We start from the raw sequence: 27,797 nt of genomic DNA on the forward strand, positions 1-27,797 counted from the left end.
TGGGGCAAAGTCTAAGCAGCTTGTAGGTAATTATCGCTGCTGACAGGTTTACTGTAGCAGCATTATTGCCATTATACTTTCTGCTCGCCTGTCATTCTTGTTAGCCTAACAAATGACCATGAGATTATCAAGCTCTGTCACATTTGTCTGTGTGTTTTTTGTCAATAGTCAAATGGGTGGGAAAAGTCGCACATTTTGCCCCATTTTCAAAACGTCGATGACGCGCAGTATCACAGGCGGACGCGAATGTAGCGCTGCCTTCAAGTGCTTTCGGAAATATCATAATTGTGAGTTGATCTCAATGAACGACCCAACAAAGTGGAAAATAGGACTTCGAAAGGATGCTCACACTATTCCATTTTTTCCAAACTGCCACCACATTTTTTTTTTACTTCAAAATTTATTTGGAACGACTGATACAGATCTCAACAACCTAACAATCTAAGAAAGGCTGCTAGTAGCGCCAGCAGTTTACTTCTAAAGACATGCGCTAAATAGGCTAAATATAGGCTAGATATGGTCTTTTGGATTCTCAGTGCAGTCATTTGGATGCTGTACAAGCTGTTTGGACTAATTTTATGGTCATTTTTTTGCCCTTTAAAGACATGACGCTGCTAGCTAACTCGCTGTGTGTTATCTGGACATTCAGTATAAACCTCACCAGTATTTCCACCAACATGAGGGTGAGTTAATAATGACAACATTCACATTTTTGGGTGACCTATTCCTTTAAGTTTCAATTCGTCATTTCCTGCATCTACAGATTTCCCCTCAGTGATCATACTGGACACCAGAATTTATTTGAGCAAATAGGGGAATCAATCCATCAAATTGGGGATGGGACTCTTCACTGTTGCAGCCCCACATTGTGATTTAGGCTTACATAAAAATCTTGCCTAGTGCAGCTTTAATGGTAAAAGAGGTGCATACCTACAACACTTTTGGCAAATACATGAATTAAAGCGCTATTTTTCCTTCTGCCACTCTGCCACAAAGTAGCTCTGTGTTGCTTGATTTCTAAAATGAAACAAAATGAAACAAAAAAAAATAATAACTTTCTGCAAAGTCCATTTTGATATTATTTTCGACCAAACGAACATGAACGCGCTGCCCAGTCGCATTTAGACCGCGGAGCTCGGACTTTACGAGGAGCACTTGAAGGCAGCATAATGCAGCGCGCGTAATGGATTTCCCTTTCTCCAGCAGCGCTGCTCCTTATCGGGAACCAGGAGCTGCAGCAGCGGTCCAGCCACATTAAATCTGCACCACCACTTGATGCCAGTGACCTTGGCTGACGGCGATACCGCGTCCAGTATTTCATTTGGCGTTCTGCTTGTCTTTCCACCATGGCTTCGTCGGACGGGCTGGACGAGGATTGCGTGCTGCAGCGGGGAAGATCTCAAAGTGACCCGAGCAGCATCTCCGAGGTCCGCTTAGGTGAAGCGCACAGAGCAGGTAAGAGGGGAGAGGGCCTAGACGCATGTTGCACATCTCCTGTCACCGCCTGGCATATCGCTCATTGGTTTGTTATTTTGGCAGCTCGTTCATATAGGGACGGCATCGCCCGCAGCCCGTCACGCCGATCCCGACCGCGGTGATCCCAGTGAATTTGTATGCAACAAACGTAGGCTGTGTTGTAAACGTGCGTCATTTACTACCCCGTACTCACCGCTGTGCAATGGGCCCTATTTGTGAAATTTGCACTTGTGGTAATGTCATTGACAATGACAACCACGAACGCACCTCCAGTGAATTCACAATATTTGCAACACATGTACATGGCTCCTGTAACCAAAACATGAAATGCTGTTAAACTGGTGCCATACCCGTTTGTTCCCATTACATTTGGGCGATTTTCTCAGCACAGCATCCTGTATTTGTGCTAACTCAATGAAAGATGGCCTGCATTGATTTACTGCTATGTGTGATGCAAAGATGGCAAAGATTTTCAGTCATTTGCAGACCCACATGCTTCGTTGCTGTAATGGCAGGAGTATATTAATTATCCTATATTTCCCTACCAATCTGTCGCTCAGTTATTGCCCAGTGTATGATTCATTCCACTCTTGAGATTACCAAGCTCTGACTAAGGGAAAAAAAAAAACATGTTGAAATATACATTTGAGTGGCCAAATTGTGTTTTGCATAGAAGAGTCCAAAATTTAAAATGGATTTCCTCAACATATAGAAATACATTTTTTGGTCCAATTTTTGTACATTTTGAAACCTGCCCTTAGAGCATACTCTGAAGTGTATGTGAAATGTATTTATTTATGTATTTTTTTACAGTATGGGAAGTAGCCTAAATATGTAGACCTCGTCATCACACATGGATTGGAGCGTGTTGAGTCGAGGCTGGAGACAAGTGCTGGTTGTGTATGTGGCTGTTTCCATGGTGACCCAAATGGCAGAAGGCAGCAGCACTTGGCTCTCCCACTGTGAGGCCGACATGGTGTTTATCTGCCTGCTTCGCTTACTGGGTCGGCTCTCTCGATGCGGCCGGTGATGTACAGCAACCGGCCATTCAGAGTGAAATGCCACTTCGGTCTGTGAATTGTGGTTCATCAGTAAGACCGGTGGATCACAGTCCCGCTGAGAATCGTCGGGGCAGGCCTTCGGTGTTGCTCAATAACCAGCGAGCATGAGCGCTCATAAAAAATAAAAAATAAACCGTTTTGAAAGGTATTGAGTAAATGGATCGATATGGAAACATGATAAATCACTCGTCGCTGGAATATAGGCTCTTGAAGCAGCTGTTTGCCAGCCAACAGAACCCAGGTGTCATGGATTCAATGTGTGGCAGCGGAGAAGGAGCCAAGTGATTGGTCGAACAGAGAATTTGATACTGTACAGCAGCTGTGTGTGTACAAATAAGGAGCTTTTTTTCCGCACAGTTCAGTTATTGAATCGCGGTTTGAAGTGTGAGGCGTGTGGGCGGCTGAGCTGGGGGGTGGAGGGGAGGGGTAGGAGACCGTAATATGCTTATAAGAAACATAACTTCATCTGACTTCATATCTATGCGTTCTTATTGCACCACAGCTGACGGGACTCTCATTTTCAGTGCTCCCGATGTTACGCTCCTTTTTTGATATGGCCGGCCCGGAACATCAGCCCATCTGACACGGTCGGCTATCTTTAGCACATGGAGGCTCCGGCAATAGTGCAGAAAGATCTTAATGTTCTCTCTCGCCAACAGAGACACACTGTTGTTGTTTTCCGTGGGCCCTCGACGGCGAACCCAGCGCCTGTCACGCTGTCGTGGGGTCGTTATGGTTACGTAACGGCGTCGGTATATATCTCTCTCGTGAAGCCTCGCAGACCACACTGGCGGGATTGTCCCGTCGTATACCGTTAATTGCCACTGTGCACGTTCATCTCTCCCCTGCCGACTTCACCCGGATCCCCCCGCAGGGCAGACAGGGCGCTCGGGCAATGCAGCGAGTGAAAACCCGCCTGCCCCCCCCCCCCCCCCCCCCCCCACCCCCACCCCCACCCCCATGCCTCCATGCCTCCATGCCTCCATCCCCTCCGCTCAGTGCTAACCCTTTCTTAGCCTCGGCACCCCTGCTGCGGCTTTGATCTCGGCTCCTGAGCGGGCACTTGAGGAACAGAGAGGAACCGTCACGATTAGAGGGGAGAGAGAGAGAGAGAGAGAGGGGGGGGGGGAGTGACAGATCTCGGATCGTGGCGCCCAGCTGGGCAATGTCACAGTGAATCAGCTGCACAAAAGACCAGTCTTCATATACAAATGACCTCTTATTCCATCACACTGCTTGGATTATGATGTAGGATAACAGCAGTTTCTCTGTGGATGTTACTGTGGATGGTGCATGACCGATACAGGCAAATCTACCTCGTAAAGATACTGGTCATTAGTGCTGAGATTGAATACTCGCGTGAAGCTTCAAAATCAGATTCTCATGCCGCTCATTTTCATTCCAGATAAGCGCAGTGAGCACTGTGGACTCCCAGCCATCTGATTTAACCTGAATACACATTTCCCAGAACTCGCAGCCCAACACAGCCTAGATACCAGTGCTTTGCTCGACCGGCTAGAGACAGGAGACTCTGCACACAACACAGCGCTAAGGATAGTCTCCCTTTATATGGAATTCCTCCTGGTTTTATTAGGAGATGGTGGGTTAGCGGCCACCTTGATCGTCTTGTGCGCGTTACATCACCAGCAGCATCTTTTAGGGATGACGCAGAATAGTCTGCACAGCCAAAACATTGTAGCCTTAAGGTTGGACTCATGCCGCATTCAAATTGTGGCATATGCGGTAGCCGGCAAACCGGATGTTCATTGTTCTCAGCAGCAGAACGACTGTGAACTCTGCCAACGCCGGCGTAAAGCGTAAACGCCTACCATGCCTGCGAGACAGAACAGGGCAGGATACCGTGAGCTGAATTCTTCCCCTCCGCCGCGGTGGTGAAGACAAACCAGATGTTGTAAAATCTAGCCCGAGTGGATGCACCCGCATGAGCTCGTGCACCTGCTCTTCTTCTCTCGTCCTCCAACCAAGAGAACGAAGTTGTGAATAAGTCATAACTTTCTTTTTCCGACTTTGTCCATTTTGGGAGAAAGATGTACCGCCACAGTTCCGGTCTGGCTGGGCTATTCCCCGTTCCCTGCTTTGGCTTCCTGTTCCTGTGCAGTGGGGATCACGTTTAATCACTTCAGCAAAATATAACCTAGGAGACTTTTTGTAATAAAATGAAAGAATAAAAATGCACAGTCATAATAGAATTTAAAGCATCAGTGTACATATTGAAATCACCTTGGCAACCACAAGGCTTATACAAGTTGACTGACATCCCGCGATGCTGAAATATCATGGCCTGTGTGGTTTTTTTAGGCCACAGTGTGAACGCAGCATCAGACTGCAGGCATCTTTGCGTCACATCTGTGTGTTTATCGGATACAGGTGCCAAGTCAATCCCTGGTGTTGCCTCTAGCCTGCAGGAGCCTCTTTGCCCGCTCCCCTCTTCCCCCCCATTTGAGCTGGTCCTGTTGTGCTAATCTGACATGCTGCTGTAACATCAAAGGCTCTCTCCCTGGACTAAACCCCCCCTCCTCCTCCTCCTCCTCCTCCTCCTCCAGCCAGCGCTATAAGCTCGAGTTCGTCCTCACATCCAGTCGGAGCAGGAGAAGGAGGTGGAAGAGGCCCCCCCCCCCGCGATGAGGAGATTAGGATCCCTTATACGCGAATCGACGCGGCTCATGTTTTATTAATCGGGAAGCCCTATGCATAGCCGGCCATATTCAGAGCCACAGAGAGCATAGCGATCACGGCAGCCCCGGCAGGCCCCCGCTCCTACGCGGTTACCCTGGTGCGCCGAGAGTGTTCAGCTCAGCAAGGGACATGTGCTAAATCTCCTTCACCGCCACATGAGCATTTTGACAGCGGCTCATAATTAAAGATGAGGGGAAACGGGACGAAAGGTGTTCATAGCTGGCCATAGAAAAAGAAGGCCTATAAATACGCTAGGGCAGAAAAGCAGTGTCAGTTCCGGCGTCCACAGTTGTCTCAATTGAAATGTCTGTTGTAAAGCATTCGGGTGTCATGGCATCCGTATTATTGCCATTGAACTCCATGACATGGGGTGGCAGCCCAGTGAAGATGTAAGCTAGTGTCCTCTGCAGCCTCGGTTTGGTTACAAGTAGTCAAATTTGCCTTACAGTAATGGCACTACTGCACTGGAATGAGGCTGAGGGTCTAGGGGGTTTCTAGGATTGGGGATGTGTTGAACGACATCTTGAAGTGCCGCTAAGTGGGGTCAGAAGAGTAGGGGAGCTTGTTGACGGTAGGTGATAGTAGGGCTGGGCGATATATCAATATTATATCGATATCGTGATATGAGACTAGATATCGTCTTAGATTTTGGATATGGTAATATCGTGATATGGCATAAGTGTTGTCTTTTCCTGGTTTTAAAGGCTGCATTACAATAAAGAGATGTAATTTTCTGAACTTACCAGACTGTTCTAAAACAGGGAAGGAAACCCTGTCTTTGCATTTTATTTTGATCACAGTCTTGTTTTAATGAAAGTGCTTGTGACATCTCACATGTGGCTTTGACTTACAACTGAACATTTAGCCCACTTCGTAGAAAATACCGAGATATATATCGCGTATCGCCATTCAGCCTAAAAATACCGATTTTTGGTCCATATCACCCAGCCCTAGGTGATACAGCTACAAGAGGGCCGTACTTGGCAGTTATGTTGCATAAATGAAGCAGTGACAATCAAGGTAAGCGTGTCTGAGTCACTGTCAGGATGAGTTCAGCACTGCGGACACCTGGCCAGCAATGAATAGGGACTCGCGGTTTGTCCAAGGTCATACTGCATAAAGACCAAATCGCAGCTATTGTTTTAAGATTGATGACAATGGATTTTCAACACTGAACGAAGGGATGCGGAAGGGTTTCAAGTAAGCCCAAGAGGTCGGAGAATTACCTCAACCCGTAGAGGAGCGTGTAATCCTTCAGTTTAATTGAAAACATGGCAATCACTGAAATAGCAGTTACTGTACGAGGTTTGCGCACAACAGCAATATGTAAAAGGTCTGATGCTTACTACTGCACCATGTTACAGTAAGGTTTAAGCTGTAGTTAGAGTGAAGTGAGAACGTTTCCGAATTTGCACTTCAGGCCAAATCAACCCTCACATTATGAGACAGGGATGAAAACTGAACAGGCAGCATTAGAATAAGCTTCGAAAGCTTTTGAAATTTCCTCAGAGGAGGTTAAAACGAAAAACTGCGCATGGGGAGAAAAAAAAGAAAAAAAAACTTTGCATAACTTCATGCCCTTCTGTTGATATTTTTAGAACTGATGCAACTCCTCAGAGTTATTGTGGATCTCGTGTCTCTGTTTCAGAAGTGGAACATCTGAAAGCAGTGATGAAGGATTTAGCATGGACAGCATGGCAATGATTCATGTAGAGCGTCGCGGAAGTAATGTGACTCTAATCTAGCAGTTTAAATGAAAATGTGACTTTGCTCAAACGGTAATAGGTTGTTCCGTGTGTTTTTACCCTTGGGTCTTTGGTGCAACATTGATTTTTTTTTCTTATTATTAGCTGGCCAAGAGTCAGTGGTACAGTAGCTAATTCAAAAGCACCTTGTGTTTTTTTTTTTTTTTTTTGCCTACTCATCTCCCATGCCATTATGCAGTATGCAGAGATGTCCCTGGGTCCCACTGACTCCAGGGCCCCGGACAGCAGCGCCACAGGCAGGACAAAACATGACGTCACCCTCCACCAATCTAATGAAAGGACACAGACGCCACTATGTATGAGGCTCTCGCATAACGCCAGGCTGGGTTGGGTGAGAAAGGCAGAGCAGTGGACTGTTGCTCAGGGCTGACTGGGACCTTGAAAGTTGGGACCAGTGAGGCAGTCTGACTATCTGTCTACTACCTGGAGCAGCTTGCAGAGGTAGGCTGACTATGTTACTGTAAAGAGTTCACTCAATATTTGGAATCCATGGAAAAACTCCCCTGCCAAAGCTGGAAGCCAAAACTCTCTAATATGTGATCACTTTGAAACCAAACCCCCTCATGTTATCCCTGAAATGTCCTTAATTTCTCCATTACCTAAACGTTAATTATCCATTAAAAATAACATAGCTTAGCTTTAAAAAAGTAATGCCTACTATCACCGGTTTTCAAGGGATCTATTCATGGCTTGATGGCACTAGTAATTAAGGGATTTTTTTAATGCCTTTTGTGCATGGTTTACAGGGTTATTCATGAGTTATTCATGAGTTATTAAGGGAAAGTTCCTGTACCCTGAATTTTTCATTATATTAGAATGCCAAAAATTAAGGGGGTGTTTAAGGAGGTTGTGATGGGGTCTCCTCCATTAATCACTCCCATAACTATTTGTAAGGGGATTTTGCATGAATTCATGTAAATGTAAGGTTTAAAGGGATTTGCGGTTCGTAGTGTACTGTCATCACACTATGGCAACCTGGGGCTAATCTGTGGAAAGAAGATAGCCACAAACTAGAGACTGACTTCGAGAATGTTTGAACTTTTACATCAAAAGCTTTAATCAATTGTATTGCTAATGGTCACGAACTGGAAAATCTGTCCATAACCTTGGGTGGTGTCACTATGTCCACAAAGGGAGTTGATATCATCTTTTTTTTGGATTCATTTCGAGCGTTGGAGTGACTTGTCCACGTGCGCAAATCAAGCCCGAACGGTCTGATATCACAGGGAGTAATTAACATCAAAGGACCAACATGTAGCGATGTGCTAATTCCGTTCCGGGGCCGGGTTTCCCTTTGAGAGAACAGAGAAGCAATACATATAGATAGTGTTTGTCTCCATGCGCTTGATTGAGCGGCGGCAAAAAATAGAAACGGAGAAACTGTACCGCCCCCCCTCCCCCTCCCCCGCTACACACACACACACACACATCATAGAGCGTAAAAATTAAGATGCACATGCACACAGACACCCCCCCCCCCCCCCCCCCCCGCCCCGCTTCCCTCCCCTCCCCCACCAGCCAAACAATGTGGGATGTGGGACTTGAAAATTCTTGTTTGGTGTGTCAAAATTCACCCCCCACCCCCACCCCACCCCCCGAAACAGACAAAAGAAAACAAATCAGCCTGGATGGTAGTGCCATGCTCAGAGAAACGGGCTGTGGCTCGTGCTCACTGGTCTGCATGCTGTCCAGAGCTTTGTTTTTATGCTCCGTTGTGCTCTCTGTGCCCATAATTTCTGCTTTAGCGACATTGCCTTTATACATTTACAGTTGCATGGATATTTTTCTACATCTTCACCCCTCTGTACTGTATCCTTCAGGGTTTTCATATGCTGGAATCGCGCAGTCCCCATCTTCACAATAACAGCGCACACTTATGGGGGTGGGTGTGCACACGCCATAAATAGCCTTTATTTTGAGAGAGAAAGTGTGTCGATACTGGGAGCAGAGGCAGCGAATGGGCGGCGGACTAGCCTCGTTCGGCGAAGCTACTTGACTTAAGCCGTCAGCCATTTACACATAATGTATTTTTTATGAATGTTTCATGTGCTGACCTAATTCCTTTCAGAGCCGGGTAAAAAAGCAATATGTTGCACATGAGAACACACCAGAGCATCCAGCTGATCCCTTTGACATCCTTACCCTACAACAAGGGAATATGAAGGGTTGGGTAAATGGAAACAGAACTGCGATATCACTTAGGGAAGACAAGTATATAGAGTGTGTAGACCACCGCCGCTGAGTTTTGAATCATTTCCTTTTTTTTTTTTTTTTTTTACAAAATCTACATTGCATCCCATGGAGATGGGCAAATGGAAGAAGCCTAGCTAAGGCTTTATCACGAAAGAGAGATATTTTGCTCTCTGTGGCTTTGGCAGATGTAATTAAAGCAAAATGCTTAAGCCCACAGTAGGAGGAGTGGAGAGACTGATCACTCTCACAGAGTCGAATCTCGCAGCAGCGCAAAAGGAGGAGTAGGAGGGGAGGGGGTGCAGCAGCTGCAAAAATCAATCTGCTGAAACTGGGTGCTGGATTCAAAACACGTGAACCTCCCACTGGAATGAAGTCTTAAAAAGTGAAAATGAAAGCTATTAATCAGCGTGTAACTATGAGACTGTTCTGATGTGACTCCAGCACAGCCGATGAAATAAAAACTGGAAGTCCACAGAGGGAAAACACAGCAGCTCGCTGCCATTGGAAAGGAATGGCTGCTGAGAAGGAGCCGAGCCTTTTACAAAGAGAAAGCCCCCATGGGCATCGGTACAGATTTGCTGTAAAACACAGGCATGAAACATTTATTTGTTACAAATAAGGGCCAGATTTCTTCTTAGGTTTAACAATCAGAGAGTGTAGCCCATAATATTGGAACAAACCTGATTACTGTATCTTTGCATGAAACATTGGAAACATTATTACTCTTTACACTGATGGTTTTATAGTATTACAATATCTGGCTTTGTTCTTTCTACTTGGGATTTGTCTATGCTTAAAGCAATATTCCACTTAGTTTTAGTCATGAAAACCAGAATATAAACTACTCACCAAGATTAGATGCAGCTGGACGAGTTTGTAGCGTTTTTTTTTCAGGCCACAAAAATACTAGACAGAAAATAATAGACATGAAAATAATAGACTGAAAACTGACATTTAACATGTTGGTGAACAGATTCAACAACAGATCCAGCTGCTGTGATTTTCAACTGACTGTGGGTCCAACGTTTTAGAACATCATTTCGCCAAATAGCATTTTTATTGATAGAAGAGAACATAGCGGAGGATTACCATTTAGGAGAGATAGTTCCTGTTTGGGAGACCGGATCTACAATAAGTTTTACATACTAATTTTAGTGTAAACCAAGAACAGAAATGCAAAATGACGATGGACCAATGACTGAATCTGTTCACAGATGTGTTAAATGTATGTTTTCAGGCTTTTTTCATGGCCTCATTCAAACCCTACAAACTCGTCCAGCTGCATCCGATCTTGGTGATTAGTTCATATTCTGGTTTTCAGGGCGGCCAAGTGCCAAATAACCCCCATGTTAAAACTAAGTGGAATATTGCTTTAAATCTCACATGATTCCTACCAAAGTGTTAGTTAAACTTACAAAAAAGAACGCTCACTACAAAAAACTATTCAGATCATGAGACTTAAGGCAAACTATGAAATCCACCCCATGCAAGTAAAAGCATTTCTTAGTTCATCAAAATGTTTCGGCCTTGTGTCCTCACCCATGGGGAGATGAGTGCATTTTTCATTCATTTTCCTATAGTTTCCTTCCAACCAACCTGTTGTGAGGACATGTTTTGGGAGCTAACTCTGCTGCTAAGCCCAGACAGCGCCAAGTTTGACCTGACAAACCTGGCCTCCTCCCAACCTTGAAATATCCCTTTCAGTGGAATCCCAGAGAATCAGAGTGTGTGTGTGTCTTCCCTGCTGCTACATTCTCCGATCTGTCACTGTGAGACTGCATTGGCTCATAGGCTGCATCCCAAACACTATGCATGATTCAGCAGATTTAAAGGAGAACAGGACTGGATTTCAGCAGCGGAGGGGGTTTTCTGGAGCTACGTGTCCATTTTCTGGTTTAGAAACTGGTAGCGCTACTGCGATGCAAAGCATTTAGGTGTTAAATGTCAGACAAATGTGAAGAAAACCCAGTCAATCTCCCATTCATTGCCTGTGGAGTAGCTCCAGGCCTTATATAAGTATGACATCCTGGGTTAGAGTCTCTGCTACGTAGGTTTACTGTTACTTTAACGCTAGCAGTTACTCATTGGGCTGTTACGTCTTGGGGAACATAACATTTAAATAATCTGCGTTTCCAACATTTCCATATAAATAGATGTCTGTTTTGCTACTCTCTACTGCTGACTGATTTAAAACAGTAGTGACTCAACCCATAGCCAGTTCATGAAAGCTTTTACATTGATGCCGCCCTGCGTTCAGCCCCGACAAAGCGTAGCAAAACGTTTATTTAAACGGAAACGGTGGTGCGTTGAACACCCTGTTGTGTTACGCGAGCGTCGCAACTACGGCAGCTGAGAAGGCCATTCTTTGCGTTCTTTAAATATGTGTATAACACTACAAAACACGCTCGATGTTACAGTCACTGCCCTTGCCGTCCAGAATAGCAGAGAACATCCCAATGGAGTGAAGGGGTTTGTGGAAACTGTGGTTCCTAATTATAGTGATCCAACATTTGCCTGAAATGCATTTCAGGATGACAAGGCAAACATTTCAGGTGAAGGATAATCCACTCTTTACCTTCGAGACTGCGTTAGGATCTATATGAGCTAATTATTTTATTATGAGGCCTATCATTATTGCTGATCACTGTTGTTGTGATATGATATTGTAATATTTACCATTATATATTTAGAGGAGTAGAGTGGAGTAGAAAAGTTTATGAAAGTGTCACTCCACAATGGTTCATACAATAGCAAAAGATACAAACATGTCTTCTAATTAGTTCAGTTGTTGCAGACAGCAAGCTGCAGCGGACGCATTTGTAAAGGACTTTTGTTGGATCCATTGTGCGCACTGCCTTTTTAATACAGCGGGGTTTATATACACGTCGCTGCTGATTGGCTAACACCTCTGACACACCCACCAAACGAGAGACAACGTACCTCAAAGCCCGTTGCACACCGTTTCGAGGAAACATGACGTTCAACCCGGAAACCGTAGCAAAACGGTGCACACCGTATTTAGATTGAACGTGCCCCAGGTCTTTCCCGGGAAAAATCCTCTGGTGCACAGGAAGTGATGCGTTTTTAAATTTTAAGCAGCAGCGACAGCAGTTTGTTTGGAATTAATAGAACATCAACTAGACAGACATGTAATACTACCAACTTACAAGGATTTACTTACTTTATTTGGTTTATTTTAACTGTCACAGTGGATATTGATCATTGTTTTCTGTAAATGTACCAATATCACTAATTTTCAACTTTACTCCCAGGGCGATAGGTGAAATACTAAAAAGATAACGTCATACCAACATGGATAACAAAACTGACTAACCCTAACCCTAACCATATCATACAGTAAAGCAACATGGATCATAATAGGATGTGGCAGTAGAAGACAAACATACAGGCAAGACAAGCAAGTGCAGTAAAGCAGATAGACAAACAGTAAAATAATTTACAAGCAACAAGGTGAAGCTGAAGAAATAACTTACAAGCAAACAGTAAGGCAACAAGCAGACTAGACCGGCAAACATAGACGGTAAAGAAAGTTCTAAATTGTCAGTTGCTGTAAATTTAGACATTAATTTGAAGGGTCAAGATGAGGAGCAGGAGCATTTCTCAATATGCGTAAATATCATGTGAGTAAATGTGATTATTATATTGGTTCAATCTGGTAATCTGTATGGACATTTGAAGTTTTAACACATATTTGTTATATTTTTACATGTGACCGCAATTGGAACCATCTTTGCAGAATCACCCACTCGTGCCTCCAGACATTAAGAACAATCTGCAAACAAATTCCACACTTGTTGGATGTGGGTGTTGGGTCATTCATAATTGTTTTAGTCCTCTCTGAACATACTCTGAGACTATCAATAACAGTTCTCTGATTCAGTTACTTTGTGGCTGAGAAGTGCGATCAATTGTAAAGCACTTTGGTGCAAACTGTTCCACAGATGGACAGTCCATAACTGCAGGTTTGAGCTGTGTTAAACTGCTGATTTAGAGCCTGGTTCTCCATTTTACCTCCTCTCCCCTGTGGCTGAACACCACTTAACCCCCCCACCCACATACACACACCTTATGCATCTAAAGAAAAAGTGCAAAACAATAATGCCCTCACATTTTGCAGATTGGAGCTCTTGGAGACAGAGCTGCTCATTGGTTGAGTTAAACCTCAGTGGGCGGAGACAAGGGGTTAGGGTTAGGGTTAGGGTTAGAAGAACTACAGTTTTTCTGGCTAAGTAACATTAGACTGAAGCCCAGTGAGAAAGACAAGAGGTAAGAGAGGAGGAAGCTAATGTTATGAAGCCTAGCGTGCTTGATACTTATTGAAAAAATACAATCTAGCCATACTAAGTTATCTAGGTTAGCTAGTTATCCTAGCTGACCTTCCAGGTCCAAACTAGCCTAGGTAAGCTAGTTAGCTAGCTGCTGACCTTATAATACCGTGGTCATGAATAAATGAAAAAATAAGTCATTGCCATGTAGATGATTAAATTATATTTTAACCAGAGTTCCTTCTTTGCCATTCAAATTTCTCACTTAGCTATGTTGCGCTTCTTTCTTTGTCTCCGCCCACTGAGGTTTAGCTCAACCAATAAAATTATTTCTGCCTCCAGAGCAGCTCTGCCTCTGAGAAATGTTTGCATAACTGAACTCCAATCTGCTCACATTTCATGGTTAGGTCAGTGCAGCACTGCAGTTGCTTCAGAGTCCCTGATCTTATGTTTGCAAGCTTTAGGCCATTCATCAGTTTATTATGAACTGATCATATTTTGTATGCAAAGCCTTTTTTAAATTCTCTAATGAATTATTAACAGAAATCCATTGGGGTGAAAGTACTTAGATCTCTTATAAAATAGATATGCTTAAGTAAATTACATCTAACAAAACCTTTCATTACTGGACTGTACAGTACTTGAGTAAGTGTGGCATACCTTCCATCTCTGGCCATATATAATGAAGTCTTGTAAATATTGAATGAGATTCATGCTCACTGAGTAGCACACGCCTTTGTTTTTATACTTTACTTACTGCTTGTCTGTCCCTGGGGAGAAATTCAGCCATTGACTTTTATCATCTGTGATGTATCTCATCGCTTCCTGCTGTTAGCATATTAGTGGCTCTCTAGAAATTGATCTGAAACCACAAAGGTTTTGTTTACAGACCAATTGATGCTGTCTGAATAATTAATAATTACTCTCCTGTGCCCATGAGGTTAGGGCTAACCCTAACCCATGTATCCAAGTAGAAGGTAAAAATGTTTTCAAAAAAATATGTATACCCCAAACAAATCAGTTTGCCTGTTTGTTGAATGAAGCCATTGCACCCTAACAAAAATGATATTACGATTTGTAGTGTAGTGTGTCTGTATTACTCAATAGTGACCTTATCTTACTATGGTATTATTTTCTGTGATATCATTTTTGCTGCCATATTTGTACAGCATCTGTTAATCAAAGGATTGCTTTGGTTCTATTTTGTGAGGGAAGCCATTGTAAAAAAAAAAAAAAAAAGACTTATTTGTATTTATAAGCCTAATACATCTCAGCTGTGAAAGCTTCAGTCTCGGTCAGCAGGGGCCAGTCTGCTCTTTGGGAGATATGTGAATATCAAGTGCTTGAAGAGGACATAATAGCTGCATCTCCTGTGATATATAAGTGTGATGACCTTGAAACATTGTATAGTATCCTATCCTTACTATAAGCATTACTAATACTATAGTCCTATTCTGTAAGGGAAGCCCTTGTAACAAGAGTCTATTAGCTATAGTTTGCACATGACTTCAAAGAGCAAAAACATGTCAAACGTTTGTGCTATCATCATTTATCAATTATCTATACATCATGTATCTATTTCCCAGGAGACTAGCCAGTGCTGCAAAAAATACATTTCACATACACTTCAGAATATATTAAGAGATTTCAAAATATGCCAAAACCTACATCTAGATGACTTTCTCTGGAAATTGTTAGACATTGAAAATCCATTTTTTTCCTATGCTCCCTTGACAACATGTATCTGCAAGTATATTCATACTTAAGAATATGTGTACATATGTTTTAAAATCGAAAATTCAAAATATATTTTGGACACTGTAGCTACATTTTCTTCCTATACTGTTTTTTTTTTTTTTTTTGTATTTTTCAAATTAATGCCAATGAATGGCCGTTTTTTGTCTAGCTACTTTGAAACATAGGCCTATCTATAAGGTGAAAATATTCTGAAGATGGCTATATAGTAGACCTACTTACAGATAGCCTATACAGGCTTTGTTGTCAGCAGTGGAAGAAAACATATTCCCAGTGTCCAAAAAAATATTCCGAATCAATGTCATCTGCATGTATAAAAGCATTTTTTGGAGCAATTTATGTCAATTTTGAAGCATATCTCAAAGTAAGCACATTGTGAAGTAGGCATTTTTTGAAATGAAATGACAATGAAATGCATTTTTTGCAGTGTGTGCCGGTGTATTGCCTCCCTCCTCCCTGCCAGAGAGGCGGGGTCCACATGGCACATAAACACTAACAGGAGATCTGCAGATGTAAAGCCGCTCACTCGGACTTTCTACTCGGTCCGACCGCGACAATCGCCGTCAAACTATAGCCGAACACCATATATAATTTGGTATTAAACGGAGTAAGTGAACGGAGACAACGTTTCTTCCGGTATTTATAGCCTACATCACGGCAGTCTCCGGTCACTAGGAGCCACTCGTGCATTTTGGAAGATATGATGTGAATATCGGCCGCTTTGAAGAGGACGTATATCTTATGATATGTAAGTGCAATAACCTTGAAATAGTTGTTTTGGTTCAACATCAGACAGATTTGGGGTCAGTCCGCGAAGCAGCATCTCTTTTATTTACCCTCATTATAATACTCCTAAAATATTCCTATAATATTCCTACATAGACTTCTAGCGTGTCTGTGGTAGTCAACAGTGAGTTTATAGCGACTTTAAAGTACTTAATGGTATTTTTTTTCAGATCTCCTATGGTATCTATATAATATTCCCATAGCGGCATATAGTGTGTATGTGATGTTCTGTAGTGAGTTTATAGTGACTATTTCACTGCATTTTTTTATTTTCTATTTCTATTCTCGATTTTTTTTTTAATCTCCTATGGCATAACTATAATATCTCTATAATAACCCTACAGGGATTAAGAGATTTTTTTTCTGTGATATTTGTATAATGTCCTTCTAAAATGTACTATAGGATTAGTTTCCTATGGGTGTAATCTTTCTTTTTTTTTTTTATAACCAATAACACTCAGGAGTAGTAGGCTCCTGAGAACAATTCAATTATTGGTAATGTGAGCAATGAGGATGGTGTGATTTCTTATTCCAGGTGCTTGGTGTGACATAGCAGCCTCATTATCTGCTGTAGTAGACCTTTGCTTTAGGCTAGTGTCCACTGCACAGTAGCTTACTCTGACATTTGATTCTCTTTATGGTGAAAAGAATGATGTCTTGGATTTTCACTTTTTGCCTAATTTGCAGAAAAGCCTGCTAGAGTGTTCCAGTTGGGCCAAACCTGACACCGAACCACTTGAATAAATTTTTCAGCACAACTTGCAAATTAAAAATACAGCGACTCCCTTACTTACATTATGCATTATTGCATCCTGGGCTACGATTGGCCGCTGTTCTCTGTCTCTCTGTGTGGCAACAGCCTTCCCATCCACCCAGCAACCCCCCTATTCCTCATGCTGTGGTGATTCTCTGCCTCCGAGGGCCTTTTCTGCAGCATCCAGCGTGGTAGCCATGGCAACGGCAGCCTGACCCTGGGCCTGCTGCTGCAGTTACTACAGGCTTGACCTGAATTCCCCACCACATCCTAGGCAGGCAGACATGACTTGGGCGACTGACCTGCTTCCCATTGTTGGCTGTCGAGCAGTGTGGCTCCCGCTGCGGTTGCCTCGGGTGTCAGCGAAACCCAAGGCGCCAATACGCTGCTTGTTCATGGATCAATACACTCAGTTATGTTTGGGCTCGTGTTGTACATGGAGTCTGCGGATGTTTGTAATGTTATCCCATGCGTATCCATCATGGGTCCATTCCAGAGCATTCGCAAATATAAGGCAAGTGATAGGAGAAAATATGCTGATGCTTCTGTAGGCAGCTGAAGCAGTTTGAACTGGATCTCTAGTCCACAAAGCTGAAGTCAAAGAAAAGCATCCCAGCAAACATTTAGACAAATTTAGACCTGCACCAATGTTGAAAACCCCTGTAAATATAGTGCTGAATTGAGAGTCCATAGTCATCCATAGCTGCTACCTGCATGGTTTTGTGAAATTACGACCTGAATATTTTTCTGGTATCAGTTCAAAACAGGTTCCAAAGCTGTTTTATTATGAAGCTTTACCATGCTATGATATCATATTGTGAAAATATTGTGCTCGTTTGGGTTGACGTTGAACTTGTCCACCTCTCGCACGTCGCTGTCCGTCAATTACTTGCTGGTCTACGCTCTGCCAGAAATCAAATCCCACTGCACCTGTGGAATAACCCAATACAAATTGCTCACACAATACACTTACTTTTGTCTTCTTATAATGTGATCAGGGCCTATTTGGCACCCCGTTTCTTAAGAGATAAATGAACAGATGTTGTGGATTTAGACATCGGTGACAGAAAATGAGAGCATTCATGGAGTGATCCCTGCACAGCCCACGGCTCAGCTGTAAGCTCCCTGAGGTGTCAGCTCGCTGTCAGAGCCAGACTGTGTAGGAGTGCCTATCCTATTTCTGTCCTTCCTCCGAGGAACTAGAGCCCTCTCTCTCTGTACAGTATCTGCCACCCAGTGCAGCATAACAAAAGTCAGCTCTGTCAGCACAGTCAGCCTCTCTGTCTGTCTGTCTGACTGTATGTCTCACTGTCTGTCCATTGTGATCCCTACTCCGGGCCTTTTCCAGCTTAGCACGCAGACTTAGAGTGCTTCAAGAAGTCACAGTACCAGCTAACAGGAATGGCCATTGATTGTCAGTCGACGTCTGTCAGTAGACAGCGAGTAAGGCTAGTGCAATCCTGTCACTCAAAGAAACTCGAGTTGGACCTTGCTTAGCCAAACGAGTGGATTCCTTAAGCTGCGTACGTCCACAAGCCAATGGGACGGCAGTGGAGAATCCAGGCTGCTTTGACCTGAGGAAAGGCAATTGAAGCCGAAGCTGACTTTATTTATTTCTGTGTGTCTTTCAAGATGTCTTTTTAAAAGCAGCCCATTGTCTGTGTTTCCCAGGAGCCAGGAGGGCCTGGCTGCCCTGCAACCATGTGAGTCACACACAAACAATACCATTCTCTGTCTCCTCTCCACCGCTCCTCTTCAGCCATCAGGCTGGAATCAATAAAGCGTTTACAGCCCGTGACCCACATCTGCTACTCTCACATGATAGGGTGTCAGTAGTATTTCATCAATTGTGTGTGTATATGCGGACTTGTGAAAGTCCTTCAGTCCTCAACTGCGTCGGAGCGCTGATCGATGTCCCTGTTGTCCGTGTTCGTGATGAATGTTGTCGTCTCCGGCCTATTTTAAGACGGCTGCGCTTTACTGTTTGTGCTGTAGATGTGATGGACCAGCAGAGAGCGCTGCATTCTGGCTGCCTGGTCTCAGGGGTTCGCACGCCTCCCGTCCGCCGCAACAGCAAGCTGGCCAGCCTGGGACGCATCTTCAAGCCGTGGAAATGGAGGAAAAAGAAAAACGAGAAGCTGAAGCCCTCGGCAAGTGAGTGTGTGAAGCGCAGCGACAAAAGACCGCTTGAGCGAGCTCGTGCTCGCATCAGCGGAAGTAAACACTGCACGGCTCACATGAGTGGTTTGGGAACACTCGGTGAATAGGAATACAGGGGTGGGGGGGGGCTGTGTTTGCTAATGGACCCAAGCTGCTGAAATTGTTTTCATTTACATGCAATATGTGGACCCGTTTCGTAAATGGAAAATGTTTGTGTTGTTTAGCGCTGGAGAAGAAGGCAGCTGTACGACAGAGCAGAGATGACCTCGTCAGGAGGAACCCCGGGGAGCCGGAGACAGGTGCAAAATGAGAGGGCATGGATGAGCACACACACACACACACACACACACACGCCCCACACACATATAATAACTCCAGGCTTATTACAGTTCAGTTGCTCATGTCGTCTGGCCATATGATGCCCAGTCGCTATGATGACCCATTGCTGTCCTCTTTCTCCTGTGCACTGCCTGCCTGTAGAGTCAGATCTCGCTTGCGGGGGTAACAGCGAAGACCCCGACACCCCGACGCACTCAGACGGTGAGGACAGAGATGAGGAGCCCATGGCGCCTTTGGCCAACACCTTGGAAGACCTGGGCAGCGATCTAGATCCCTCCACAGGTAAAAGAACGCCACAGAGCCCTAGATTGGCTAGATAACACCCAGGAAATTCAGTAGTATGCAAATCAAAGACACCACTTGTTTATTTTGAAGAGTATTCTTTTAGGTTTCCTTTTATTGGGAATGTGGTTAAAGCTGTGTGAGGCAATTTTGCATGTTGGTGGGACCAAAAGGCAGCAAGAGGTGCAATCCTTAGACCAAAATGTCCTCTTGTTATTGTCTGGTGGAGCTGGTGAAGAGGTTCAGCCATTGTAGGTGAGTCCAGCTTTCTCTGGACAGGGCGTTCACTGCTGTTCAGTTTCCATTTGTCATGTCTTTTGTGTGGAGAAGATTTCTGCACAGTGACCATACCTGCCGACAACAGAATTTAATTTGGGCAAGTTGGGTGAATCTATTTTCTCCATCGTAGCCACCCTTCCTAATTTAGGCTGATAAGTCGAAAATCTTGCCTGGTTGCAGTCTGGAAGTTTCTCTGACTGTTTCTCTGATTGACCACTAGATGGAGACAGAGATCGTGAAAACACACACCCTGTCTGTGTCTCACCATGGCTGTTGTTTGATTTCAGTGCAAGATTTGACCGAGGATTCCAAGACAATGGGAGAGCACAGTCAGAGTGAGGAGGGGGAGGACGACAGCACGTCCCTCACTGACCCCGGCGATGACCAGTCCATGGGGAAAGCGGAGGCCGCGGAGGGGAAACAGGAAGCGGCGGTGGCCCAGCCTCAGAGACGAGCCAGCACCCCTCCTCCACCCAACCTGCCGGTCAAACTGCTCACCAGACTGGGCAGCCTAGAGGGTGAGTCTGCCAGGGCAAAGCTTCATTTCACATAGATGAGGTGTGTGCAGCAGTATCTCAATCTGATTATTTTCCTCAGCAGGCCCTCATCCGGTGCCAGTGAAAAAGTCCCCGGCCACCTTGCCCAGGAACTTCACACTTCCCAAAGACCCCCAGGGCTCCCTGCTGCGAGGCAGGATCTCCACCCCGACTGGGTCCCCCCACCTCGGGGCGCTGCACCCGCAGTTGCCCCCTAGCTGCATCATTGAGGAACTGCACCGCGCCCTGGCCACCAAACATAGACAGGACAGGTAAGAAGCCAATACAAGTCTCTTCAAGACATGTGCGATCACAAATTACCTTTGTGAGTTTTGCAGTTTGTTTTGTAGGTGTCATCATATAATTTGTAACAAGATACTTCTGAAGACATTATTTGTGTAGTTTTAAGAAGAAAAGTAACATTTCACCTAGAAAAAGCAAAAAAATTCCTTGCATTGTTGCATGCTGTGATATTAGCCTTATTAGATCATTTAAATATCCTGTTCATGGGACATATTCAACTCTGCTGTGCATCCAGTCCCTGGATCCACATGTCTTTATGTCAGAGGGTGCTCAGGTCTTCATTCATTCAAAACATGGAATAAATAAAAATCAGCTTAAACAGCATATCCCCTCTGAACAGCGACGCCTAATTGGGAACAAAACTCTTGACAGTTAACGCCTCTTCCTTCACTCATACTTTTTCTGTCTTGTCTAATGCTTTTTTTACTTGGCACAAGACAGTGGATGCAATTTTCTTTGTTCATGGATGTTGTGAAATCGTCGTTTCAAAGATATTTGTCAAAAATACATGTTTTATTAATTCCTTCCTGCCATTATTTTGTATTTTATTTTATACACATATTGAAGGAGCATTTATAATGCTGTAATGAAATTCTCATGTATTTTTGCCTGGCTATATATATAATAATTAATATACTTAAATAAATGATCTACTTATTTTTCCTCTAGTGCTCTAAGTGCTCTAAACCATCAACCATACATATTACACAGGGAGGACACAGAAATATCAAAAGCAATGCAAGTGTTAGAAATAGAATCATATGCAAATGACATAAAACCCATGACATATGAATCATATATTTTGTCCACGGTGCCAGCATACTGGAATCCTATAGATTTTATGCATTTGTATGTAGAAATGTGATGTGTATGTGACGCCTATGTGTGCTTCCTGTGCGTTGATCCCATTTAAGTAAGAAATAGCCACTGGAATAAAATAGTTCCTACAGAAGTTGTATTGCTGGTGAAAGACGAGGAGCAGATAGAAGGAGCTCCAGTTAATTTTTTAGGGCATGCAGTGAGTCAGACTGGGGCTTATTCATCTCAGACAGGACCCGGCTTTCATGAATGTCTCTAAAGCTCATTTGTCTGACACCCAAGATTTTACAGACTGCGCTGACAGCTTTTGCACAGAATACAGAATATTAACACTAGCAAGGCCAATGGATTTTGGGGGTCTGAGAGAGGACCAAAAGAGCTATTAAAGGGGGTAAAAATAATTATACTCTAGTCCTACTCTACTACTTTTCTCATGTGACTTTGAAAATCGAACAACAATGGATTGTATAGAAAGTGGATCTAGAGAGACGATTTTGCAATCTGTGATATTTAAATTCTAAAATTCACAACAGTTGTCAGTTGATGGTATGTTGGCCTTTCTACTGTTATGGCCTCAATTTTTTTGGCATTTAGTTGAGTCTCTTTTCCAGAGCAACTTACTGTAAGTGGGTGAGTGGTTCAGCATCTTGGTCAAAGACACTATGACAGGACAGTGCTGTTGTGGGGATTGAACCCATGACCTTTTACATACGGGACAATCTGTCTAACCGCTAGGCCATTCTGTGGCCTGTGTTAAAAGAAGCCACCTTTGCTCAAAAGTACAGTCATTGTTGGGTTTTTCCTCACTAAACACCAGTATTGGTTGGCCTCTAATCACAGCAGTTTGTGGGAATGGTTGATTTCTTCTGAAATCAGTGTGCATTTCCTTGGTTTTTAATTATTCAGCCATTGCTTCAGATCAATTTTGAGCCATCGAACCGCTCGGCAGACTCCGCGACCGTCGGGCCACGCTGCATCTCATCACACGAGGCATGTACTGAAGTCTTATGACATTAATGGACGGGGTTATCTTGTGCTTTGTGACCCTAGTTTCCAGGCGAAGGAGGCGCGCTCGTCTCCGAAGCGCCGTCTAGACGGTCGTCTGTCCCGCACCTCCAGCACAGAGAAGGAGCCGGCCGGCGAGTCGGAGAGCAAGAAGGAGTCCGACGAGAACAAGGAGAACCGGCGTCTAGACGAATACTACAGCGACCAGGACAGCTGGAATGAGTCCGTTATCTCCGGTAGGTCTGTTGATAATAGACGCATGCCGTAATATTTGCTTTACTATCATCTTAATCACCTCTTAATGTAGAAATCCAACACAATCCGGGCGCCCTGTCAATGGATAATGAAGCAGCATAATCTCTGCTGATATTTGTTTACAGTGGGAGTATGACAGGGAGATTTGCGATGATGACGAATAGCAGACTTAGTGGTGTTAAGTTTCATCAGCCCGTCAACATCTGCTGTGGTGGCCTAATTCTTGGCCAGTCATTCAGCCAATGGCGTCACTCTATGTGGGTCATCAAGAGTATACAGACATCTGAGGTTACTATGTCTATGGGTCTGAGAAAAAAAAAAAAAAAAATCATACCTAGTAGCACTTTACTTGAAGTGCATTTTGATGCATTACAAGCAGATTATAGCCCATTGAAAACCTTTTCTTGCAATACAATTATCAGACTGAATTACATTCAGTTTAATCATGTCATTAACTACACAGCTGCCCCACGGATTATTCAAGTCCGTAAAAGTTTTGCACATCGTGTGTATTGTATCATGCTCTGATTATAATAATGCGCTCACATTGTGCTTATAATGTGCTTGCGATTACACATAATGGCTTCAGTGGTACCACTTTCTCAGTGTGAGTGAGTGTTTGCAGCTCACTGTTGTGATCATAAACTCCATATAAGAAGCCATATATGAATACATAAATTACATGATCACATAGCTGCATTATAGAACAGAGCCACAGAATGAGCAGCACTACATGCCAGTTATTTTGCAGCTTGAAGCTTGGCATGTTGGTATAAGTTTTCATGTAACCAGGTCTCAGGTCTGGTGAGGAAAAGCACGAAAGCACAGTGTGTACTGATTAGCGGCAGTTTAGCGGGTTTAGCTGGAAAAGTATGTCTGGCAGAGCCGAAAACTGCTGTGCTGTTGGTGACCTTAATTTGTGCACCGCCGCCGCCCCACGACAACAACAACAGGCACCCTGCCGCGCAGAATGAGGAAGGAGCTGCTGGCCGTGAAGCTCCGGAACCGGCCCAGCAAGCAGGAGCTGGAGGACCGCAACATCTTCCCCGTCCGCAGCGACCAGGAGCGCCAGGAGATCCGCCAGCAGATAGAGATGAAGCTGGCCAAGTGAGTCGCCCTGTGCGGACCCAGATCAGCCCGCCATCAGCTCCCCTCCCATCAGCCCTCCATCAGCTCCCCCCCCCCCCCCCAACACACACCCTCCTCTCTCCCATGTATGTCCGTCTCATCGCTCGACACACTCACTGTTCTCTGCACTGCTTGTCTGTTCCCCTTCCACCAACCGCTAACAACCGCAGAAACGTTGAGCAGAAAAGAGTCTTACAGTAAACGCAGCATGGATCAAGAACCATATATAAGCAGTGGTGTAGTAGTTAATATAAAGGGTAAACAACCATGAGGCAAACAACCACTAATGTAATCTAATGACTAAGACTATATGGTGTGCCAGTTACTTTATTGCTGATCCAGCATAGAGTTTAGACTCCTTAGTTTAGGCTAAATCTTTATCTGGAAAGTTCATAGTCTACATCATCATAAGTACTGTCAAAGTGATGATAGTGATATGAGGATAGGGTCCTATAAGAGCATAGATAGCATAGATGAATGCTTTTCTGAAAATATAACAGATATTTTGGTATATTGGTGGTTGTTTGCCTGGGAGTTTACCCACCTTTTTAATTGCCACATATTGTTCTTTAGTTAGTCCATTCCACACACAAAGTATAAATTAAGTCAATTTCCTATTCCATGTCTTGGAGCACCCAGGTCTACAACATTTGACTGGGATGGTAACTGTGATCATCTACTACTTTGAGAAATTTTGTGCTGCACATTCACACTCAGAAATGGCCCCATGATACAGAATTTTATAAGTTTAAAAGTTTATTAGTTTTAGTTTATAAGTTGATAGCACACAGGTGTACAATGTCAGCCTTAAACCCTCCATGCATGGCATGTTTCTCTCTCTCTCTCATAATGTTTATATTGTATAAAATGGAATTGCATGTCTTACCCAGTTTGTGTGTGTGTAGCAGGGCTGCATCACTACCTTTTTTATTATGAGGATTTTAAAGCTGGAAATAATCAGGCTGCCAGTGGGGGGAACCAGCTTCTCATGAACACCTCTGATGATTCATCGCAGTACATGTAACCCTGAATCGTTTGGTCCCCAAGAGTGATAACACTTATCATAGTATCAATGCTAATTTATTCTCACAAGATTTTTCCATTTTGTCATATTCAACTCCACACTATGGTTGCGGCTTTTCTGGGTCAAGCAGTCTGATGTTTTTTTTGGAGTGTGGAACAGGATTTTCTGAAAGGCAGAGGAGGAATGCAACAGAGAACATAATCTTATTTGTTGTGTTATGTAAATGGCGATAGGCTGTTATTATGGTGAATTTAATAGGATTAACAATCAGATCAGGTTCGGTTTCACTGAATAATACAGCACAGGGTGTACTGGTAGGCTTATGCAACGCTCAGAGTGGGAGGAGGAAGGTTTGACTCTGACAATGCTGTCACAAGTCACAGCACCCAATGTTTTGATTCGACATACAGTAACTTTATACCAAAGGAAGATGGTGGCCTAACACACTAAAACAGAATTAATGTATGTTATAGGCTGTTTGAGCTTTTATATCAGCTTGAGGTGTATTTCATCATAGTGCTGAAAGCAGGGTTTGTATTTGCATTTCAAGATGCCTTGAAAATAGTTTCATTTTGATTGTGTACCTTCCTGGTCAGGAGAGTGCTTACATTATGAATTTAATTCTTGAAGGTTCCTTGATTTTTACTGGTTCAGGCAGACGCAATCTAATAAAATCAACAATAGCAAGTCAGTTAGTAAGTCAGTTTCCTTATTATTGGTTCCCTTGCTTTGTAACAATTTCCACTTTCCACCATTAACACATGTAGGAGTGTTTCATACCTTTGTTAAACAGGCGGTTGTGATAATAGCCTGTTAGTGAGTTGTGTGCTGTTGTGCACTGACTGCTTTCATTTGAGGTTGACCCCCAACTGGCTGCCAACTTTGGTTGAAACAGAAAATATTCTCTGCTATAACTACATTATAATACATTATAAGGCATCATGTATATGATTTGAGCAGGTTATGAGACATTTTGTTGTAACACATCATAAGCGCCTTATAAGGACATTAGAATTACATCATAGTGGTGTCAGAAAATGCCACAATACACTATAATGCATTATGAATCTGGTATAACCAAGCTATGTGGCAGTTATAATTATGTTTACCACTGGAACCTATATACTCCTTTTGCTTATGAGACATCAAATGTATTATGAGCTGTGAATTCCTATTAGTGTCTCACAATGTCTTATAAGTAATTCATAAACTCTGATTGCTTAAATTAAAATGAGATCAACTACATTATTATGAGTGAGGTATGACACATTGGAATGATACCAAACACATGAATATGACATTGATGGTTCTGCAAAGAATTTTTTTTTTCATGTGAACTGAGCTAATGTCATTTCTCAGATGAACACAGCAAATCCTGCTCATGCCGGATTCAAGATGCATTGTAGTGTATTATGACATTTCCTGATGCAGTTATAATGTCATTAAAATGTACGTATGAAGCGCGTACAATGGCTTATAACAACTTGTTACCAAATAGATTTATGATACAGTTAAGCAGAAACCTCGCTCATACCAGGCTGCAGCATGTGATGCAGCGTTAAGGTGTAAATCCGGCCTAAGACAGAATTTGCATTTTCTGTTCTCTTGATGTTGGGCAGTTTAGTCAAGATTTGTTTCCAAAAACGAGAATAAAGAGAGCCAGGACTCCAGCCGGTGTTGTCAACAAGCCAGCCTTTTGTGGAGGAGCATTGCCGATAAATAGACTGTGTAGTGAAATCTACTGTGACTGTACCCAGGGTGGTTTTTCCAGGAATTTGGGTACAGTATCTGGTGTAGCGTTGTTAGCAGCAGGGTGAAGTCAAGCTCATTTATTTGTAAAAGGTCAAAAAAAAAAAAGCCACCAAAGAGTGATAAGTCGGTCTTTCTTCATCATCCATGGAGTGGCTCCAGAAAGTGACATAACATCACAGATGGTTTCTTTCTTTGGGTTGTTCATCTTCACGCATGTTAATTTAACTCTCAAGATCAAATATAGAATCGAATATGGAATAAAATATGTGAAATTGTATTTTGCGTACATGTAAAGCACTCAGGATGGATTTATAGCTGTCTTTAAATTATGAGAAGATTACAAAAATATGTCCAAAATTGTTAATATTCAATAGTAGTTCATACGTTTTTTCACCTATTTCTTATTTTACTCCTTTTGGTCATGTTTGTAGCCTATTAAGTTCCGGTGGCATAATAACAGTTCAGAATAAATTATCAAGACACGACAGCAATGTAATTAGCACGAAGAATTTTAGATGCCCTCATTTTTACTTATAATTAAGGCAAATTCCTGGATGGCTGCTTTGATCCTTAACATAATATGCCAAACTCAGTTTTAGTGTGGATTGTTGATTTAAGTTTTATCTAGAGTATGGGAAAATACAAAACAACATTTTTAACCAGTATTAACCAGACTAAGAATAGGAGGATTTGATTAGGGCTCATAACTCAAAAAAAAGTAATATGTTTCTCATTACTTGTTACTCGTTTCAAAAGTAATGCTCTCACTTTATTTTTCCCTGCGAGCTATAATTCATTACACAAGTTGTTATACTATTTTTACACCCCAAAATTACTGGATGCATCCTTGGTTACCTCTAAAAATCTGAGTAACTCAGTGAAACCAAACAGTGTTGGTGTCCAATGTTCTTGTCGTCCATCTGCTCCATAAAACCTCCAAACAAAGTAGTGGGAACACTTCCACCTAGAGAAAGTCAGCTTTTCTGCCATTTCTCATGTAAAGTAGTAGGATGATGACTAATTATGGGGAACACAAATCAAAGGATGTGGGTGGGATATAATTTTTGGATAATTCATCTTCAATCTGATACTTAGAGGGGGTGCTAGCAAAAGTATCAACTATTGTTTTTTGGCTGGTAAC

At 43.1% G+C, this 27,797-nt stretch overlaps 1 protein-coding gene across 1 annotated transcript; it reads left to right on the forward strand.

Moving 5' to 3' along the window:
• Positions 1-1,346: 1,346 nt before the first annotated feature.
• Positions 1,347-23,859, forward strand: LOC139663433 (phosphatase and actin regulator 3-like; the record flags this gene model as incomplete). Its single annotated transcript, XM_071542103.1, has 8 exons — positions 1,347-1,455; positions 18,770-18,928; positions 19,159-19,233; positions 19,415-19,555; positions 20,122-20,352; positions 20,435-20,642; positions 22,543-22,733; positions 23,706-23,859. Coding segments are annotated over exons 1-8 (1,268 nt in total), but the record flags the coding sequence as incomplete, so codon positions are not given.
• Positions 23,860-27,797: the final 3,938 nt, after the last annotated feature.

Source organism: Centroberyx affinis, unplaced genomic scaffold (genome assembly GCF_046629955.1).
Source record: "Centroberyx affinis isolate AG114_WGS23_722 - 3 ecotype Tasmania unplaced genomic scaffold, CSIRO-AGI_Caff_v1 ptg000225l_1, whole genome shotgun sequence".
Lineage (NCBI taxonomy): Eukaryota > Metazoa > Chordata > Actinopteri > Beryciformes > Berycidae > Centroberyx > Centroberyx affinis.